Below are 12,196 nucleotides of genomic sequence, written 5' to 3'. Positions count from 1 at the left end.
TTGTTTTCAATCAAACGACCCCTTATTTTACAATGGGCAAAGGGTTAAATATGCCCCTATACTATTAGAAATAGTTTAAATATACCTCTCGTTATACTTTCGGGTCAAATATATCCCTCCTGTTATACTTTTGGTTCAAATATACCCTTTCATCATACTTTGACACAAATATACCCTTAATTTTTACAGAAGGACACATGTCAAGCTCAAAATGAAATGATCCGCCCCAATTCTAAATTCCTAATTTTTTTTTGTTGAAACTCACCGGTTTAACTGGATCCAATCCATTTTATTTTCATCATCTTCTTCTTCTTTTTTCAATACCCAAACCTTCAAAAGCTTGTACTTTTACAATTTACAGTGGGTTTCATTTTCTTTTTCAGATTTTGCACTACTTTTTTCATTTGATTATTTGTTTGTTGGACAGTAACAAAGACGATCCTGAATTTGGAGATTATCATATAGTTATTCATATAATCACTGAATTTCAATGTGAAAATATTATACACAAATAAAGTTTACTATTGAAAAGCTCTGAAAGAGCGCTACTGGTATGCTTACCCATGATACCTGCTCCTTTTCCTTAAAATTTGACTTTGCTGTCGTTTAAGGTTAATGTCCTGCTCATGGCAAGATCAAACTATGAAGGAATGAATCTAGCTAATGAAAATAAATGCCCTTTTTAAAGGTTTGGGTATTGAAAAAAGAAGAAATGAAAATAAAATGAATTGGGTACTCCAGTTAGATGGGTGGGTTTCAACAAAAAAAATTAGGTATTTAGAATTGGGGCGGGTCATTTTTTTGAGCTTAACAGATGTCCTTCCGTTAAAGTTAATGGCAAATTTGTGTCAAAGTATGATGGGAGGGGTACATTTAAATCAAAAGTATAAACGGAAGGATATATTTGGCCTGAAAATATAACGAGGGATATATTTTAACTATTTCTAATAGTATAGGGGTATATTTGACCCTTTGCACTTTTACAATTGAATGACCAAAAACTCACATGTGAAACCCTCCTCTCTTTTTTTCTTCTTATTATATAGGGAAAAAAAAGAAAAAGAATACCACTATTCATTTAAAAATAAATAAAAATACACTAAATTTCTTGCCATTTCTACCCATCAATATAGTCATCCTCCACTTATCTCACATAAACATGGCCAAAAGGAACCATGGACTTCAGAATCGACTCATGTGCTTGTGCTTGTGCTTTTTCCCTCCAAACAGTACTTCTAAGGCAAGAATTTTGGTTTTCTCCTCAAAAGTTATCTTTTTGGTGCAATTTGATCTCCAGAACTCAATAACACCTCTCATATTGAACTTCTCATCTCAAAATCCCCATTCCTTACAGCAAGAATGGGTAACCCATCATCAAGATTGCATTGTTTGATCAAAAGGTGTCCCAATTTTTATAGAAAACCCCATTTCTTGCTTGGTTTAGCCAAAGATGAAAAACCCATTTTCAACACTGCATTTTGCGATCAGATGGTGTCTCCTTTTTCTCAAACAAAGCAATTTTCAGTTGGAGCAAACGATACTTTTATTGATCCGATCCCAGTTGTGGCTACTACTAGGTCACCGCTAGATAGCTCTCCTACAATTGATGCAGGTTCTTCAATTAGAAAGCCGATCAGTTTGTGGCCAGGTATGTACCATTCGCCTGTGACAAATGCTTTGTGGGAAGCAAGATCAAGTATTTTTGAGAGGTTTTCAGATGCTCCAGTTGATCCTACTGCACAAAATGATTTGATTACTAAAACCCCATCTAAGAGTAGGACTAGTGTTCTTTACAAATTCTCTTCTGATTATGTGCTGAGAGAGCAGTATAGGAACCCCTGGAATGAGATTAGGATGGGGAAGTTGCTGGAAGACCTTGATGCTTTGGCAGGAACTATATCCTTCAAGGTAGTAATGTTCTTGTATCAGATTCATTTAAGACTTGATCAGATACATATGCTAGAGAATACTCATTGAGCTGCCATTATCTTTACAGTTAAAACGTTTTGACTCCTTGAGGACTTAGGGTATTTCTTTGCATACTTATATTTGAATATGTTTGCGTTGGTGGTAAGTTGCATCAATTTGTGATCACATTAATTTGTTCTTGGTATTCCAATTGTTGTTTCTTATTGTTGTAGTTGTGCTAGTCATGTATTTGTGTTTGTTGTTGGCCATACTTGAATTATTTGACTGATCATGCACCAAGGAATTTCCTCTTTTTGAAGTATCATCCTCATATTCTTTCTCTTTTCACACCAGCATTGTTCCAGTAATGATGGTACTACTAGGCCCTTGATACTAGTTACTGCTTCTGTGGACAAGATGCTTTTGAAGAAACCTATTCGTGTTGATACTGATCTGAAAATAGAGGGTGCTGTTACATGGGTTGGTCGTTCATCTATGGAGATTCAACTGGAAGTAATGCAATCTTCACCAGGTAAATTCCACAACTCATAATTTGCTTTGTCTAGTTTAGAAGATGTGATTTCTGTGGATCGTGGGAGGTTATTCCTACTTCCATGCAGAGTCGTTATCAAATGAGAATTGTGCTCATGTCTAAATGATTTGACACCTTTGCTTTCATGTTAATTAAATTAATGATTTTGTGCTATACTGTCTCTTTCCTAGGTGTTTATATGTTAATATTTCGTTGCTGCAAGGATAATAGCACCAATATTTTCTTGCAGAAGCATCCAGTGCATCGGAGTCATTAGCTCTAACTGCAAACTTCACTTTTGTGGCCCGAGATTCTAAGACCGGAAAATCAGCTCCAATTAATCAGATATCTCCCGAAACTGAAACAGAAAAACTTCTCTGGGAAGAAGCTGAAGAAAGAAACAAAATGAGAAAGGTTAAAAGGGGAGAACGGAAGAAGGAAATTCAGGGTGAGGAAGTGAATAGGCTAAACGAATTGTTGGCTGAGAGCCGAATCTTTTGTGATATGCCTGCTTTAGCAGATAAAGACAGCATTTTAATAAAAGATACATGTCTTCAGAACTCTTTGATTTGCCAGCCACAGCAGCGAAATATCCATGGTCGAATCTTTGGAGGATTCTTGATGCGGAGAGCTTTTGAGCTGGCTTATGCAACAGCTTATGCATTTGCAGGCAGTGCACCTTGCTTTGTGGAAGTTGATCATGTTGACTTCTTGAAACCTGTGAGTATGAGGATTACCTTTAAGCATAAAGTCACACTATTCTTTACATTGAAATTCTCTTGGTTCTGATTTGGAAGATTGAGGGGAGGGAGGATAGTGTAAAACAGTAACTTCGATTCTAAATCTAGCAAAAAATACATGACTAACAAAGGTCTGGCAATTCAATTTCTGTTTCGTCCTAACAGGAGCAAAAGTTTGTATACTGTTCATTTTTTCTCCTCTGAAGGTTCACTCTTTCCTAATATATGATTTCTAAGTTGTTAATCAAATTGAATAATATCTTTGTTCTATTTTACGTGGCACTATTACTATGTAGGGAGTGAAAAAGGTTTTCCTTTGACCACAGTGTTTTCAATATTATTTTTGATTGTTTTGAATTATTGTGACTTATAGTACCTTTTATGTGAATCTCCAAATATATAAATTTTATTTCAAAAATCTTGAAGATCTAATTTACACCAGAAATTAAGTAGTTTCACCTCCACACTCCATATTCCGCCACAGAAAATTGAACAGAGTAATACGTTATATTAATTTAAATTGGCCTTGCACGGAACTTAGTGTCAGTTTCAACCTAATGCATAAAACCAAGAAAGAATAGTTTTAATCTACACAATCCCAAACTATTTTTGGTTAGCTGCATGATCATCTAATTTATGAGTTTATTAAGTTTCTATATTAAGTCCAAAATTGTCAAATCTTTAAACCCCTATACAACATATACCTAGTCAGCTTGACTGGGCTTAAGGGCTCATTTTTTGAATAGGCATTGTATTAGTTCTACACCTTGGTCATTCTTCTTTGCAGAACACTGAAGGTGAATATAATCTTGCATATCCATCTCACACTAGCAAAAAGAAACACATTTTCATCATTGATTAACTTCCATGACATATAGTAATGTTTGGCTAATGGTACATAACTATTTACAATATTTGATTATACCTTTTACCTTGTAATAATTTACTCTCTTCATTTTTTTTGTGTGTGTGTGTGTATTTGGGTGGGTGCGGGGGGGGGGGGGGGGGGGAGGGAATAGTGACATAAAAAGAGAATTTTTGTGGAAAAATTTATTATTGTCTCATCTTGATCCACGTTCTTCTATTTATGAGCAAGAAGTACAAAAGATCATTCACATGCAGAAAACTGTAAATCAAATGTCAGACGCATTTACAGATTTGAAAAGGATTACTAAATCACATATTCCTATAGAGAATGTCCCAATTCAAATTGATGTCCCTATAGGACCATCCACTAGTGTCATAGCTAATGAGTCAAAAGCACACTCAAAGTGTAGTAGACCATTGGGTTCTAAGGATCAAAATCCTAGAAAAAGAAAAAATTGAAGGCCAAGATGACACTATAAAAGAATCATATATGGAAGTTCAAAATTTGAATAATTCTGATATCCATGAAGGAATCAATGAGCTTGAGACTCAAGAAAATAATGAACTACTCATAAATTCAAGAGATATTGAAATTAATCGAAATCATAAATAGTGGTTGATTATATCTTTGCATATAATGTTTCAAAAAATCATGCAACATAGTGAGGAACTTGAACGGGGGGGGGGTGCAGAATGAGTACCTTGTGGTGATAATTTACGGTTTGCTAGTATGTCTAGTTAATGTTGCATGAGACATATTCATTGGATAAATGTTACTCTCATCGTACTAATATATGTGACACTCTTTCCTTCTAATCCGTCCAAAAAGAATGACTTTCTATATTTAGTAGTAACAATTGTCGCTTAACCTTTAATGAGATGATTTATAGCCATACAAACATCTAAAACTTAAAATGTTGATGCATATCGAGTGCGGAAGTGAATTAGAATAAAAAATGATATACCATGTGAATCCTACTAACAAAGTGAATACATATTGTTATTATCCGAGGAATTGGTAATTTGAGTTGTGGCATATGTTGAGCGGTGAAGTAGTGGCGGCCTCTGATTTGTTTAATTGTTCGTGATACATGAGGTTTACTGTATACTTCTTTATGGGATTGAGCATTTATCTATTCAAGTTCTTCCTTTCACGCTAAGATGCTGAGGTTATTGGATCATATTGGAATTTTAAAATCATGGTGCTGCGGAGTTGTAATATCTTAAGAGATCAAATAATATTTTTAACATTGAGAAAACATCTATTTTCTTGGAATTCATAATAATCCTTGTGATTTCTAACTCTAGTTTATATCTTTAAATAAGTGAATCTCCAGCATTGAGACTTTCTTTTGCCTCTGTTTGATGCAGAGGTACTCTATTTATCTGGGCCAAAGTGTACTAATTGAGCATTTTAGAAGTTGTTTAATCTTTTACAGCCACTTAGAAGTGGAAGTAAAGAAGGTATTAAGTAGGGTTTTTACCAATCTTTTACAATTTCTAGAGTGTATTTGGCTGTTTCAGCCATCTTGCATCCTGGCAATAATCAACTCAACTTCATTATAAGCAAAGAAGCAGTATGCTTCAAGCTATGCTTTTGCGCTCAAATATAAATATGTTGCTGAGATTTAAGTCTTAAATCTTTTGATGCAGGTTGATGTTGGAAATTTCCTCCGCCTCAAATCATGTGTTTTGTACACAGAACTAGAGAGTTTATCTAAGCCTCTGATCAATGTAGAAGTGGTAGCTCATGTCATGCGCCCTGAGTTGCGGTCTAGTGAGGTGAGCATGTGTACTCTAGAGCATAACATATTGCATCATTGATATTATTGATAATAGTGCTTTACAAGATTATCTAAAAGTTTTTCAATATTTATTTAACTATCAACTTATCTCATGCATACAATTAGCTCTTATTGGAGAAAATGTTTGTTCTCATTCATTGAGTTTTTCTTCAAAATCATCTAATAATGCTTACACAACTTTATTTTTTTGGTCAAATCATATAACAATTAGCTCTTGCTGTTAGCAAATCCAGTCATGTAAACTATTCTACCTTCTGACAAAAATAGATATATCTGGTAAGCATTTGATTAAAACCCAAATGAAACCTCTCTTTTGACTTACATGTGAGGAAATTTTGATCTATTGTTTTTTTTTTACCAGTGTAAACGTTTAGCTAATCTAGTCTTCAAATTCTTTGAAGTTCCTTTTCTGGTAATATGAGTAAACTGTTTTACCATTGGAAGAAATGTGTGTTTTCTTGTGTTAGAGTGTCCCACATTGTTGAGGAAATGTGTTATTATTTTCTTATATGGTCCTGGACAATCATCACTCGTAAACTAGCTTTTGAGATTGATTTAACCTTTTAGAAATAAAATAGAAGAATATTATTGAAATCGTGTTTCTACATTATTACGTTGAGCCCTATAAATAGACACTACATGACAATTCTTTTCCACGTAGGATACTATTTACAAATCTTATTTGTATTCTTATTCTAACACTCCCCCTCAAGCTGGTGCATACAACTCATATGTGTTGAGCTTGTTATAGATGTAATTAATTCGAGGACCAATGAGAAACTTGGTGAAAATATATGCAAGTTGATCACTTGACTTCACAAAATTTGTAACAATATGCCAGAGAGGGTTTTTTCTCTGACAAAGTAGTAGTCAATCTCAATGTGTTTAATCCTCTCATGAAATATCTGATTTGATGCGATATGAAGGGCCGTTTTGGTTATCATACACAAGTTCCATCTAACTGATTTCTTCAAATTTTTGTTCTCTGAGCAACTGGTTAATCCAAACTAGCCACAAGTTGCTATAGCCGTTGCTTGACATTCTACTTCTGTACTAGATCGAGCCCACACACATGTTCTTGCTCTTCCAGAATACCAGATTGCTTCCTACTAAAACACAATATCCAGACATAGAATGTCTATTAGGGGTGATCCCAATTAGCGTTTGTCTATCCAACGTTCTGCTCATGACCTCGATCCTTGAAGAGAAGTCCTTTACCTAGAGCTGACTTTATATGTTGGTGAATGTAGATAACTGCATCCCAATGACTATCATAGGGAGAATCCATAAAGTGACTTACAACACTCATAGGAAAAGAAATGTCAGTTCTAGTCACTCTGAGATAATTCGACTTACCAACTAGTTGCCTCTATCACCCAGGATCACTGAGTGTCTCCTGCTGTCTTGGCAGGAGTTTTGCATTCGATTTTATAGGAATGTTAATGGGTCTACATCCCATCATTCTTGTCTTCTCAAGAATGCATGTGGAATACATTTGTTGCGTAATAACAATACATGATCTAGACTAAGCAACCTCCTCAACACCTAAAAAATACTTTAGTTAGCCGAGATCTTTAGTCCGAAAACATTGAAAGAGATGTTTCTTTAAATTAATGATACCATCCTGATCATTGTTGGTAATAACAATATCCACATAAACTACTAAATAAATACACAGATTTGAAGCAGAATGTCTATAAAACACACAATGATCAGCTTCACTATGAGTCATGTCTAGCTCCTGGATTATTCTGTTGAACTTTCCAAACCAAGCTTGAGGAGATTGTTTCAAACCATAAAGTGATTGTGCAATCGCCATAGCGGGCTAGACTCCCCTTGAGCACAAATCGGATGGTTGCTCCATATAAACTTCCTCCAAAAGGTTATCATGGGAAAAACATTTTTAATGTCCAACTGAGAGAAAATATCACTATAATCAAACCTAAATATCTTAGTATACCCCTTGGCAATAAGGCAAGCCTTAAGCCGATCAACTTGGCCATCTGGACCAACTTTGACTATATACACCCTACGACAACTAACAGTAGGTTTACAAAACAAGCTCCCCAGTACCACTCGTATGTAAAGCAGACATTATGTCAATCATAGCTTGTCGTCATCTTAGATGAAAAATTGTTTCACCTGTAGACTTAGGGATGGAGACAAAGGACAAAGATGATACAAATGCATAATTGGTGATGATAAACGATGACAATTTAAAAGGATACAATGGGTGTTGTATTGTGAGTGGACTGTATACATTTTCAAAGTGCAATCGATTGATTAGGAGGAGACAATTTCGCAGTAGGTGCAGGGTCTGGTGTAGGACGTGAATCATTTTGGGCTTGATGGAGGACATGAACGACGATGATAAGTCAGACGTGGCGGCGTTGTGGATGGAGATGTAGGCGTAAGTGTAGGTTCCTCAAAAGTCGGCATGGGTAGGACAGATGGAGATATAGAAGTAACTGTAGATTCCTCAAAAGTCGGTATAGGTAATACCTCAGATATGTTGGGATGATTAGAAGAAGATGTAAAGTAAGGTCAAGGCTTAAAGAATGTGACATGAGCTTACATAAGGTACTGATGAAGATCAGGTGAGTAGCAATGATACCCCTTTTGTACCCAAGAATAACTAAGAAAGGCACATTTGAGAGCACGAGGGGCTAATTTGTTTTTCCCAGGGGTTAGGGACTAAGTTATGAACAAAACATGTACTTCTGTAGATACAAGAAGGAAGAGAGTATAGAGGTGACCAAGGAAACAATACTTAGAGCCTATGTGGATTGGCTTATTTTAAGTGGTTTTAAGACATTAGCTTTTAAGCACTTGTGGAGTGTTTGGATAAAACAAGTGCTTATAAGCACTTGGTTTTAAGTTAAAATGTTAAAAATAAATCAAAAGACATAGGTTAGAAATTAAGTCAAAAAACAAAAGTCAATCCAAATAGGCTCTTAATAAGGAATTTGATTCTGAATTGAAGTTGAGGGCGTCTGATTAATTAATAGCAAGATGTGAGTTGCATCACCCCAAAATTGCAGTGGAACATGGGATTGAATGAGAAGAGTGCGAGCAGTCTCAATGAGCTGCCTCCGAAAGACATGATTGGATCTTAAAGGGTTATGGTTTTCAAATGTTTGAAACACCCCCAAGAACAAAGAATCAACTTTGAAGTCAGCAGGATAGTTGAAAAACTGGCCAAAAGCTAGGAAAGTTGCCGGAATTTGATTATGTAGACGGAAAGTGGGTTCCCCACTGGAAACATTGTCGGAAACTGGTGTAAACACTGTGGATATGTTCGTAATAGAGTTTTTGGAAAAAGAAACTCGCCGGAAACTGTGTGCAGATCAACGGAAAAGTGACTCCCTCGTCGGGAAGTGCTCGGAATCTGGATAAATTATATGGACAGGGTTTGGAATTTCAGTGCACCCTGACTGGAAAAAAAACCTTCTCGGAAAAAAGTGGTCAGAGACAGCTCATGCGCCGGCGCGTGTGACAGACGCACTGCCGGGTCAGAACTCCAACAGGCACATGATGGCGCATCGTTGATTTTCTGACGGAGATTTTTTTGTGGGGTTTAGTCACCAATACATGTTGAACCTTGTGGTGATGTTAATTCTCGCAAACTACTACCATAGGTGGAGGTGGTGCTGGTTAGATCTGAAAGTCACAGGAATAAAGGTACGGTGACTGACTTCTCTGTCTCGGAGGTTTCTCATGGAAGCTCTGAGGTGTACAAAAACCTCGCACACTGTGTGACTCCACGCAGTTGAGGCGCATGGGAGATATTTGGATGCCACATAAACCAAAAAGGTGTACAAAATTACAAAATAAGACCTTAGTTTAGTTAAGGTGTGTTTCTGGGATTTCGGTCATAGTCTAGGGAGGTACTTGTACCTTTTCCCTGTTTTAATACAGTAGCTTAGCAAAATAATTTGAAAAGTAAAGAAGATGAGCTAAAGTTCTATTGAAGAAACTTGGAGCTTTGCTTAAAAATTCAAAACTAGTGTGATTGTGATTTGTTTTGGCTGGATGTTATTGGATTACGTTGAAATATTTAAGGAGTTTGAATCTCAAATGTTGGGAAAATTCGGTGAGATTTGAGTTGGTTTGAATTGATTTTTTACCGGATTACCTTTTTGATAATTCGAATGAGTGCTTATGTTGAGTTTTGGGGAATATATTTAATGGATGACCAATTCTGTTAGGAAGATTTTTTGGTTAATGGACTATATTTTACAACATGATTAGCAGACTAAAAACTAAAATATTGCAATAGTAAATGGACTATGATGGTTAAAAAGTTCATTGCATTTTAACAGGGAAATGAATGGCTGGACGATTCGGGTTGAGAAGTAGCAAATATGATGTGATTATTCCCTAGAATTGACCATGATGAAAACCAAAATCAGGGAAGAGATTTGATGGCAAAAAAGGAAAAAAGGAAAGAGAAGAAGTAAAAGAAAAAGGTTGGACTTATAGGAGGGGGAGATAGAGAAATCAAACAGAAGTCATTGTTGTGAATAAAAGAAGAATCTAAACTGTTTACCCCAAACTGTAGGCTTTCCAGATAGATTTATTTCTTTGTTTTACCCTCTGCTGATCAGTTCCAGTCTCTTTCTTTTTTCTGTTAAACAGGTTTCAAACAATTTCTATTTCACTTTCACTGTCCATCAAGATTCACTGAAAAATGGTGCACGGGTTAGGAATGTCGTCCCTGGTACAGAGGAAGAAGCACGTCGTGTGATTGAACGGATGGATGCTGAAAATTCATGTTCTTGACTAGCATCAATTGGCAGATATGTGAGGGAAAGCAAGACAAGGACTGAGGATACCTAATTTTGAGTTCCAAACTCATAGCAAAGCAAGATATGTCACAGTTATTTAAAGCAGATACTAGCTGCTCTGCAAAACTAAAACCTTAGGCAAATTTTAAAGTTGTGTATATTCCAAAGCCACTTAGATTTGCAAGTATACAAAATTTTATGCTCTTTGTATTTACAGGGTTACTCTTCAAAGTTATTCATGTTGAACTCAACCAGCTGTTGTTTCACATCATTTCTCCCGTCAACTACGATTTATGACGTTGCTTGCTATTATATTTAGGCGAAATGGTTTAGTGGACCCTTGTACTTGTATCTGGTTGTATTGTGGACTCTTCTACTTACCCTTTTGTCATTTGGACCCCTGAACCCATCAAAACCCAACATTTTAAACACTTTTTTTGATGTGGCATCCTATGTGGAATGACTCCACATGGAGCGTGTAATACACACAAAGCAAGAGCGTGAGACGCCTTAAAAAGGCACTAACGGTCAGATTTTGACCTTTTAAAGGTCATCTCTTCTTCTTTATTTTCACTCAATGCCATTGTTGGACAAATTTGAGCTTTTTTCTCCTCTTTTTCTCGATCTTGTCTCTTCAGTTTTTTTCTCTTTTATTTTTGGCGCCTTTATTTTCTCCTTCGATCTACTCATTTTTTTTTTGTTTGTGTGATTCTATTGTATTTTTGTTGGTTTGATTTTGTTGGTCTTCACGATGACGGTTCGATGTTGCTACTGTGAATATATGTTGAACTAAAGACATCAAGAACATCAACTAATCCTGGAAGAATGTTTTGGGGTTGCCAAAAATATTCATCCGGTAATGGGTGTGGATTCTTCCGATGGGTTGATGCAAATGATTCAACATGCCAAGAACAATACAACATCAAGAATCCATCAACGAGTTCAGGGCAAGGAAGACAAGGAAGGCAAGGAAGACAAGGATCAAACACTAGTATTGGTATCACTGTTATTGTGATTGTTGTTATTTGGTTTCTAGCCGTTATTTTAAGAGATATTGATTTGTACTAGGTGTTATTTGATAATGAAATGGAATAACAAAGACATTGGCCTCAATAGTGGACTGCATTTGCAGAAATTTGAATAGCAACTTCATTCAAACACAAATTCATACAGAAAAACAAAGTCTTCCCAATAGCAAACTTAACACAAATTCATATAGGCGCCATTCATATACAAAAACAAAGTCTTCCTAATAGCAGAACCAAAGCAATTGGAATCAAATCATTAATCAAAATAAAGTTAGTTGGGATCAAGCCATTAAGCTAAACAAAGTGAAATCTAATGTGTGCCTTGAGTGCTTCTGTAACTCTCCTCTCGTAGCTGCCTTTGAGTAATTGCAGCTCTTACCTTTCACCTTAGTCCATTGGGTTTGTAACCAAGATCAATATTGGTAGGAGTTGAACTTCACAATGTAGCACTATGTAACACCCTATCAGCATTTCCAGACTGAGAGAACAACAAAAATCTTAACTTAAAGATGAACTAATATCATTTAAA

At 35.9% G+C, this 12,196-nt stretch overlaps 1 protein-coding gene across 2 annotated transcripts; it reads left to right on the top strand.

The window, feature by feature from the left end:
- The first annotated feature begins 1,123 nt into the window (after positions 1-1,123).
- LOC102600344 (acyl-coenzyme A thioesterase 9, mitochondrial-like) lies at positions 1,124-10,977 on the top strand. 2 transcript variants are annotated; one of them, XM_006365883.2, is made up of 5 exons: positions 1,124-1,908; positions 2,263-2,440; positions 2,691-3,160; positions 5,701-5,829; positions 10,175-10,484. In XM_006365883.2, exons 1-5 carry the CDS (start codon positions 1,360-1,362, stop codon positions 10,202-10,204), a joined length of 1,356 nt encoding a protein of 451 aa, XP_006365945.1. In that variant the 5' UTR covers positions 1,124-1,359; the 3' UTR covers positions 10,205-10,484. The 2 variants fall into 2 exon arrangements, with proteins under 2 accessions (XP_006365945.1, XP_006365944.1); XM_006365882.2 differs by lacking the exon at positions 10,175-10,484 and adding an exon at positions 10,491-10,977 and having other exon boundaries at positions 1,126-1,908.
- Positions 10,978-12,196: the final 1,219 nt, after the last annotated feature.

Source organism: Solanum tuberosum, unplaced genomic scaffold, assembly GCF_000226075.1.
Source record: "Solanum tuberosum cultivar DM 1-3 516 R44 unplaced genomic scaffold, SolTub_3.0 scf00594, whole genome shotgun sequence".
Taxonomy (NCBI): Eukaryota; Viridiplantae; Streptophyta; class Magnoliopsida; order Solanales; family Solanaceae; genus Solanum; species Solanum tuberosum.
This window is presented reverse-complemented; position numbering and strand designations above follow the sequence as displayed.